Source organism: Solanum stenotomum, chromosome 4, assembly GCF_019186545.1.
Source record: "Solanum stenotomum isolate F172 chromosome 4, ASM1918654v1, whole genome shotgun sequence".
Taxonomy (NCBI): Eukaryota; Viridiplantae; Streptophyta; class Magnoliopsida; order Solanales; family Solanaceae; genus Solanum; species Solanum stenotomum.
The window spans coordinates 34,744,581-34,754,919 of record NC_064285.1 but is presented as its reverse complement, the minus strand read 5'-3'; the positions used below and the strand labels follow the sequence as shown (position 1 = coordinate 34,754,919).

Genomic DNA, 10,339 nt, shown 5'->3' with positions numbered 1-10,339 from the left:
CTGTTAGTAAAAGTTAGGAGCATTACATGTCTTAATTATGTGGTTTTGAAGGAATTTGACTATTCAATAAAAGTATCTGCCATTTGAGGTTTGCTTTCTGTCTATTTGATATCGAAAATGCAAGTAGTTTTACTCATTCCTTTTCAAATAGTTGAGATTTAGATTTCAAGAAATTTTGATTGAATCTTACTTGTATTAAAATAAACAACGTTTGATTGAACCTTACATATTGTATCTAGTAAATATTGAACAACTAAGATCCTGTATTAAAAAAACACAATCTTATTGATAGAGCAAATTACAAAGTAAATTCTTTCAAGAAATTCATCAACTACTTGGGGCACAAATACTTCTACTTAAAAATCCAATAAAACATGAAAAAAAAATGTTGGGATATTCAAATTCTACCAAGGTCTCTCCCTCCTTTCGTTGTCACCACTGTTTGCACCGGATACATGACCCTCGTCAAATCCCATGACATCACAAAATTCACCATTACTAGCTCCACCACCAACATGCAAAACCAATGTTTGGGATATTTAAATTCTACCACTATCATCTCTTTGGCATCTCCCTCATTCGTTGCTGCCACCGTTTGCATCATTACTAGCTTTGTTGTCGTCGCCAACTAGACCTCCCACAATTATCTGAACCTTGTTATGCCAACACCAATTTAGGTTATTCAGAAAATATTCTTGCTTGTATTTTTCCTTTGGTGTAAATAATATTCTTACTTGCTCCTTTGTTCCAAGATCTCCCTCCAAGATGGAATATTCTATTTTTCTTTTTGGGGAGGAGTCTTCTTCTGACATTCCAACATCCTTTAATTTTAAAATTATTAATGTTAAAAGAATACATAAAATATGGATTAAAAATATATGACTAAAAATAATTTAGTGCAACTACAAAATTAGTCGTCAAATAGCTTATAGATAATAACTATATTTTGATAATTTATTGTTAATCCGTTAATAAATAAGATTATAATGATAACTTTTTTTTTGTTCTATGATGAGATTTATCAATTTATAATTCTTATATTTTCTATAGTGGTTTTTTTGTATAAAAAATTGTTGTCTAATAGGTAACGTAATATTAACTTACCTTGTTTTTGTGTTTGACATCCCTATTCATAAGATTGTTCATTGCTTAACCAAGAATCTTTTGACCTCCCTTATGCCATGATTATTGCTTTTTTGTTTCTTTGTTGCGTACTTCCTTTTCAAGATAGATTGTTCATCTTTTCTTTTCATGGAGTGCTTTTTAATAGCCCCAACCTTTGGATAAATAAAATAAATTGTAAGAATAATGTAAATGTCTTTGCGTATTAACATGACAATAAAAGTTAGTGTCATATAGTTAGGAGGTCGTCATGGAAATCACTTCTTGCAGAAATGCAATGTAAGAGCTTACCTCTTTTACTTCAGTGGCTTCTTGATCAACTTCAAGCTTTGATAAACCGATGAACACATATTTTCTTACCTCCAGAATAGAACGATATTTTTTGCTCTTATGATAGTAATATTGCAATCCAACAAAGATTTTTGTTAGGAACTAATTATATATATGATTTTACAAAGTACTAATTGCATACATTACAAAGTAGTTATATTGCAACCTCTCACTTTCTTGATTTATAATTTGTTTGAGATTCATTGGTACTTAATTAGGATAAAAACTAGTTATATATAAAAATTCAGACAACTAAAAAAAAATCTACAATATAAAATCCAAATAAGTTTGCATGTGATAGTATACTTGTAATTTAGTAGTCCAGTTTGAAATAAGAAAATAAAGTTTAATTATCGGCTCACACAAATAAAACAAATGTTGTGATTCTTTTTTCTTTCTTTCGTTTACGAAAAAGAATCGATAAAACAAGCAATAATATAATTAAGTGGACGATTCACGATATTGGTACTGATCAATAAATCCAAAAAATATATATTTACCATGTCAAATGCTCCAGATTCATTTTCATGTTGTCTCATTTCAGCTACCCATCTATGTAGCATCTCCTTGTATTTACGGTTAAGACGATCAGAAATTGGTTCTTCTGCAGGATTTGTACTAACCGCTTGTGGATTATAAATGGTGTAACAGTTAGCTTCACCTTTCAAAGGTTCAATTTGGAAGCTAACATTACGAAAGACTGATCGTTTCTTCTTCTAATGATCAATCATGTTTTCAGATACTTTCAAAGGAATTATAACAAACAAAAAAGTAAAGAAAATTCAAGAATAATAGTTGAGAAGTATTGTGGTTTGAGGCTTGAAATGTCGAGGATTATATATAGATAATTAAATTGAGAAGATGAAAATTAATTTTGAAAATAGTTAAGGATGAAATATATAAGATAGGATTTCTTTAAGAAAAATTATTATGATATTTGCATATTTGGTCAATAATTATTTATTATTTGTAGAAGGTGACTCTTTTAGGAAAAAAATTATGATATTTTGATATTTGGTCAATACTTATTTATTATTAGTAGAAGGTGGCTCTTTTAGGGAAAAAAATCACGAATTTTGGACATTTAGTCAATACTTATTTATTATTTGTTGAAGGCGGAATGGTCGAGGAGACCCTTCAACTTATCCTGATTTTGACTAAGCTTATGTGACATTTTAATTTGCTGAGTCTAATAAAGTGTTTGGTTTCACATATTTAAAAGTGAGTGAACACATAAGTTTGAACTAAAAAATATTTAAAAAATTATAGGAGTGGGGGTTTGAGAGGGGGGGGGGGGGGAAGGGTATTATAGAAAAATAAAAATTTCTTAGGCTACATTTTGAAATTTCTTGCTTATGAGAAGATAAAAATGTTATTTTTTAACTATACGATTCCTCAAATTAGCAGAAATTGAGTTCTTTCAAAAGATATTTCCTTTCAAGATAACCTTTTGATATTTATATTCTCATCATATTAAGTTTTTCTGAAAGAAATATCTTTGCGAAAGTAACGACCCGAACCGTCATTATTTAGGAAAAGAAAAAATTGAAAATTATGAGGCCAATGTCCCCCCCGGGCGGGACATATGCCGCTAGGGCGGCAGTACCACAGCAGGGTAAGTTGATGCCAAAGCAGGAGAGGCGAGAAAGAATGTAAATAATGCGAAATCTTAATTTCTCCTTCTTCCTAAAATACATAAATTAGTCATAGAACACCCTAGAAAACCTCAGATTGCTGCTCTAAGCTTGGGAATGAAGGAGAAGGAGATTTCTAGTGTAAAGAGGTCAATGCATTCCGCATTTCCAATCAAGATCACCGTCATGATTTTTGGAAAACCAAAATGGGAGATATAACTTCGTGCAGCTGGTTGGCGCCTAGGTAGGCTAGGTTTATGAATTAAGTAGTTATAAATTTGTGCTCACTGCGTAATATATCTAAATTAATGGTAGAAATTATGCGTAGGCCTTCATGCACCCAATTAATGCAGACATGATTTACGTCGATGAGTAGTTCATTGCGATGGTGGTGATTTTATGATTGTGTTTTGTAGGTTTGTTCTTGCTTCATCATAATACGTACATGTATGTGAACGAAGCTTGTTGGTCACACCTAATGTATATAAGTATGAACGAAGAATTATAAGTTGTGAATCATTCTTGTTGTATGGTTGTGATGATATAAATTGTTATTGTGGATCGAGTGTTGTGTTCTAACAGACTAACTTCGATCAATTGCAACGTTCCGACATAATTATGGGATCGACTGCCACGTTCCAGCATAATCTTTGGATCGGGTACCATATTCCGATAAGCTAACAGTTTGGGCTTGGGTTCCCTCAGAGGACCAATGATTTGACATAATTGTATGCCTTGAGGATTGTGAAACTGTACCTTATTCGTAATGATAGTTGATGTTGTATTTCCCGGAGTTGTTTTATGGTTATGAGGACTTATGTTTGATTGTTTTTTTATGTTCAGTAAACTTGATATGTACCTTGATGAAAAGTGAACCGGAAAGGACACACCCAACCAGGATGTGATACGGTAGGTGGGGAGTCAACGTTTCAAGAATTGTTAATGTTCGAGTAAAGGGTGTCATGTGTTGTAATGGCGAGGAGTGGGGGTAGTGTACGTAATGTAAGTGCTTTGGTGGATTTCACTTTGGAGAAAGGGATTTGTGGTTAGTGGTTAGAAAGCTTGATGTAATGTACTATGTGGCCACAATTGTGTAATATGTAGAGGTAGTAAGGGTTTGACGTGAGCAGTTAGTTGGAATGTTATAGTTGTATTTGGGAACTTTTCTATGCGTTAGAATGGTTAGGCTATGATCAAGAACTTAGTAAGTAGGTTGACCAAGAAGGTAATTAGTAGTTAGAGTACTAGCGTGATCAAAAACATAGTAAGTAGGTTGACCAAGAAGGTATTCTGAGAGAAGGTAAAGGTGGAGAAGCGATGGGTTTTATTGCATGATCTTACTAGTTTTTTTCTTATGTTATGTGGTGGGCATTGGGTTTACCGATGATGCCTACCAGTACAGGTGGTTTGTACTGATACTACTCTTGCTATTTCTTTTTGACATAGTTTGGATGCAGGTTGGTGATGTTTCATTAGATGAAGATGAAAAATTCTCCAGCAGCTTCTACTTTTCCTTCCGCATGGTAGGAGTTGTGTCTTTTATTAATTATGTCCAGTTTGTACTCTTATTAGCTCTTGTACCCGTTTAGACTATATCCTTGGGGTTGTTAGTTACTTTACAACTTTTAACCCGAAATTGTTTAAAAGTTTTGCTTATAAAAACTCTATGATTTCATTTATCTCCATTTTTCGTTACTTTTTTTCCGCATATTTTAACATTGGGATATGAGGGTTCTCCTACTTAGGTCTTAGAGTGGGTGCCCGCATGGCTCGGGTGGTTGGGTCATGATAGTGAAAACATGATTGATCATGAGAAGAAGAAAAGATTAGTGTTTCGCAATGTGAGCTTCCGAATTGAACCTTCTAAAGGTGAAGTTAAATAGTACACCATTTATAATCCACAAGCGGTTAGTAAAAATCCTGCAGAAGAACCAATTCGTGATCGTCTTAACAGTAAATACAAGGAGGCGCTACATGGATGGATAGTTGAAAAGAGACAACGTGAAAATGGATCCGGAGCATTTGACATGGTAAATACATTTTTTTGGATTTATTGATCACTACATCGTGAATCCTCCACTTAATTATATTATTGCTTGTTTTATCGATTCTTTTTCCTAAAAAAAAGAAAGAAAAAAGAATCACAACATTTGTTTTGTTTGTGTGAGACGATAATTAAACTTTATTTTCCTAATCAAACTGGACTACTAAACTACAACTATACAATCACATTCAAACTTATTTGGATTTTATATTGTATATTTTTTTTTAGTTGTTTGAATTTTTATATATAACTAGTTTTTATCCTAATTAAGTACTAGTGAATCTATAACAAATTATTTATCAAGAAAATGAGAGGTTGCAATATAATTACTTTGTAATGTGTGCAATTTGTGCTTTGTAAAATCATATATATAATTAGTTCTTAACAAAAATCTTTGTTGGATTGCAATATTACTATCATAAGAGCAAACAATATAGTTCTATGTTGGAGGTAAGAAATTATGTATTCAAGGGTTTATTAACGTTTGACATTGATCAAGAAACCACTGAATTAAAAGAGGTAAGCTCTTACATTATTTGCATTTTGTTGGACTACTATAGCTTGTTTGACTAATTTTCTTGCGCACATATATATGTGTGTGTAAGAAATATTTACTAAGTCTTACCTTGCATTTCTGCAAGAAGTGATTTCCATGACGACCTCTTAACTATATGAAACTAACTTTTATTGTCATGTTAAGACACAGACATTTACATTATTCTTATTAAGTTTTTCTTATTAATCCAAAGGTTGGGGTTGTTAAAATGCACTCCATGAAAAGAAATGTTGAACGTTCCATCTTGAAAAGAAAGTTTCCAACAAAGAAACTGAAAAGCAACAACTATGGCTAGAGGTAGGTCAAAAGGTTTCTCGGTAAAGAAATGAACAACCTCATAAATAGGGATGTCAAACACAAAAATAAGATAAGCCAATGTTACGCTAGCTATTAGACAAAAGTTTTTTTAACCAAAAAAAAAACCACTATAGAAAATATAGGAATTAGAAATTGATAAATCTAATCATTAGAATAAAAAAAGTTATCATTATATAATCTTATTTAAAAAAAGATTACCAATAAATTATCAAAAAATACGTGTTAGCCATAAGCTATTTGGCCACTAATTTTGTAGTTGCACTATTTTTTTGTTTGTAATTTTTTTATATATATTTTATGTATTCTTACAACATTAATAATCTTAAATGAAAAGATGTTGGAATGTCAGAAGAAGATTCCTCCCCGAAAAGAATAATAGAATCTTCAATCTTGGAGGGAGAGCCTGGAACAAAGGACCAAATAAGAATATTATTCACACCAAAAGACAAATACAAGTGAGAATAGCATCACAAGGTTCAACTAATTGTTGGACGTCTAGCTGGCGATGACGACAGAGCTTGTAATGGTGCAAATGGTGGTAGCAACGAAGGAGGGAGAGGCCGCTGAGATGATAGTGGTAGAATTTGAATATCCCAACATCGGTTTTCCATGTTTTCAGACAATAATTTAGTTTTGTTAGTCAAAACTATTTATGCCCTAAGTGTTTAATGAATTTCTTCAAAGAAGTCACTTTGAGTTTTGTTCTATCAGGATCTTAATTGTTCTATTTTTGCTATATTAAAATGTGTCACAACCCAAGGTATCCCCCTAGGAGTAACATGGAACATCAGACCCCGAGAGGCCCCCATACATGTCACTTAACATTCATGCCAATTCGGTGCCTCTCATCAAGCTCACAATTTAATGCCGCGACGCAACGCCGGGTATATTACCCTTTGTGTTTCAACTTTGAGGCAATGAACCGTCTCCCAACATGAGATCAAATTTACTCCGAAGAGCAGGGGAAGTGCAATAGAGCGTCAAGTGTTTCACCTGATCTCTCTACTTTGAATACTTGAATCTCTTACCCAACTTTGTATCATGCTTTAATTTTGGATCATTGAGCAAGAGTGAAAGAGTCACTAGGCCACGTGAGAATTGAAATTCACAATTTATGTTCTTCAACTGAGTGACACTCTCATCTTCACATGATCTAGAGTTGCCATATATTATCTTGTTTTTAACTTTTTTTTGCAACTCTAGTATCATGCTACGTATTTCACCTTGTTGGATTATTATTGGTTTTTGTTGGTTGCAAAAATTCAAGATATCTTCTATATCCACCTTTACCTCTTCACTTGGTTGGGTTTCAAACCATTCATCTCCGAAAATGAATTGAAACGTCTCATACATGAACCAAGGTGCAAGTCGTGAGATTCTTCTTCTCTGTTTTCAACCATTGGATAATGAGGAGTTTTCACAGTCACAATTTCTGTCATCTTAGCCCTAAGAGTAGGAATTCCAAATTCAAGGTCGACCATGCTATAGCACCAAGCTAGGTACCTTTTTCACAACCTATCCATTTCTTTAGAGAGAAGGAATAGGGCTTTTTTTCCCCAACTGAGCTTTACATCCATGCCCCTAACCCTCAATTGACTTATTACATTTGGTTCATCGAAAGTCTTTGGGTCAGTGAAGGGCATACCACTCCCAAAGATGTAATGATCACAAAAAGCCATAGATAAAAACAAAAGAAAATAAAGACAACTGTTCTAAATCTAGATAAAAACAAATGAACTAAAAATCCTAAATCAATTCAATAAACCTAATTGTTCCCTGGCAGCGGTGCCATTTTTGATAACGCTCAACTCATCCTCCAAACGAATCAAAAGAAAGAGCGATTATCGTCAATAAAAATATCCAACTAAGAGTCGGGGTCCAATCCCACAAGGAACAATCATATATATATATAAAAGAGAACCTTAGTCCCGCCTACGTGGTGCCATCACAAACCATAATTCCCTATTAATTTATTTATTTACAAAATTAGTCTTCCCTTTCATGAAAAGTTGTGACTTTTATGAAAAATTGTGACTTTTATGAAGAGTTGCGATTTTAATGAAGAGTTGCGACTTTAATGAAAAGTTGTGACTTTTATGAAGAGTTGCGACTTTTATAAAGAGTTGCGACTTTTATGAAAAGTTATGAATTTTATGAAAGGTTGTGACCTTTCTGAAGAGTTGCAACTTTTCCAACTAGTTGTAACCTTTCTGATAAGGCACAATAAACATTTGTTCACTCTACCCTTTGTTGTCTATAAATAGAGGGATTTACTCTCATTTAGCACAACGAAAATTTTGAACCTCCTCCTCCACTTCTTCTTGTTCACAATTAAATATTTGTATACTTTTCTCATGTTGAGTGGCTCAATGACACTATTGCTTATGTTACAGATCCTGATATGTATTTTTTACAATCATTAATTTAAAATTTATGCTATGTTATTAAGGCTAAATGATAAGATTTAATGATTTTCATTTTCCTTTACATTATTAATGTTTGTTACAATGTAATCTTGTATGTAAGATAATATAGTGTTTAGTTTTAATGCCTGATAGGTTTTAAGTATTACTTTATAAATTCCGTGATATTAAATTTTTGTGCGAAGCACTAGTTATTTTACTCATATAATGGTAATTAAGAATATAAAGGATAACTAGATACTAGTTTGAATTTAAACATACAAGATACACAACTATCAAATAGAAAGTAATTTTTATAACTACACTTCTAATGGGGGCAATGACGATATCAAGCAAGGGATGTATGAGAATTCGAAAAATTTGGGAACCAATTAACACTCATCCATTGCAATTCAATCTAAGATCAATCACAAATAAGTAGGCTAGGTCATCTTCTATTACGCTAATTATCATTTGATCTCAAAATGTTTTATTGTGATATTTCCTTTTGGTCTCAATCACACAAATACAAAATAAACCAATACCTTAACTTAGACCTCTCTTTGAAGGAATCCTTGCACCAAACAATGACCCTAAACTTTTATCTTTTGATCTCAAATTCAAGATTGCAAAATGTGATCATTAATCTAATCTTCACTACAATCAATCTTTTTCGAGCATCGACTTGAGATCGAAAGCTAAGATTGAGCGTTCACTCTCAACCTATAAATTCAAATATGAAAACTTGATGGAACCTATTTAATTAAATGAAACATCAAAACAAGGAACTACAAAAGCAATAAAACAATTAATCAAACACCCATATAGCTTTGTCTATTTCTAGAACAAAAGCCCCAATTTCATACAAATATTACACCCACATTTCTATTAATAAGAACAATAAAATACAGTAAGGTAAACTCTAACTCTAATAAAGTAAGGTATACCCAATCATCTACTTCAAACTCTAACTCCCTTCTCCTAACATCAGTGTAAGATTTCTCATGACTCTACACCATTTTTTACCTCTCTTGAATAACTTTCACCTTCTCCATAGCTTGATGAACTATGTCTGGTCCTATCAACCCAAATTCACTAACCCTTGAACCATCTAATAGGAGATCTGCATCTTATTCCATAAAGAGCTTTAGAAGGAGCCATTTGGATGCTAGAGTGGTAACTATTATTGTAAGCGAACTCAATGAGAGGTAGGTAATAATCTCAATTACCTTTGAAATCAATCACACATGCCCTTAACTTTTCTTCTAAAGTCTGAATAGTATGCTCTGCTTGCCCATCTGTCTGAGGATGAAAGGCAGTACTTAAGTTTACCTTTGAACCCAAGCCTTTCTTAAAAGAATTCCACAACTATGCAGTAAATTGCACACCTTTGTCTGAAATAATCAGAACTGGCACCCCATGAAGTCTAACTACCTCTTGAATATACAACTTAGCATAATATTTTACCTAATGGGTAGTCTTTACCGGCAAAAAGTGGGATGATTTTGTCATCCTGTCAACAATCACCCAAATAGAATCTTGCTGCCCGGGAGACCTTGGTAAACCTGTGATGAAGTCCGTATTGATCATCTCCCACTTCCATTCCGGAAGTTCTATATTCTGAGCTATACCACCTAGCCTTTGATGCTCTACCTTAACCTATTGGCAATTCGGGCACTTAGCAACAAACTCAGCAATGCCCTTCTTCATACTACTCCACCAATAAACCTCTCTCAAATTGTGATACATCTTTGTAGAACCCATATGGATAGAATACCTGGAGCTATGAGCTTCCTCCATGATCCTTTCTTGGAGTTCGTCCACCCTTAGTACACACAATCTTCCTTGATGCCACAATACATCATCTCCCCCTTGTTCAAAAGCCATTACTTTTTACTTATGAGCATTTGCTTTCTATTTGACCAAAATAGGA

The 10,339-nt window shown here is 33.2% G+C and overlaps 1 protein-coding gene across 1 annotated transcript; it reads right to left on the bottom strand.

Annotated features, from left to right (window-relative positions):
- Nucleotides 1-575: 575 nt before the first annotated feature.
- LOC125861450 (uncharacterized) lies at nucleotides 576-2,015 on the bottom strand. The gene is given in 5 exon segments (XM_049541345.1): nucleotides 576-821; nucleotides 1,105-1,157; nucleotides 1,160-1,277; nucleotides 1,414-1,524; nucleotides 1,953-2,015. Coding segments are annotated over 5 exon segments (591 nt in total).
- Between the last annotated feature and the right edge of the window lie 8,324 nt (nucleotides 2,016-10,339).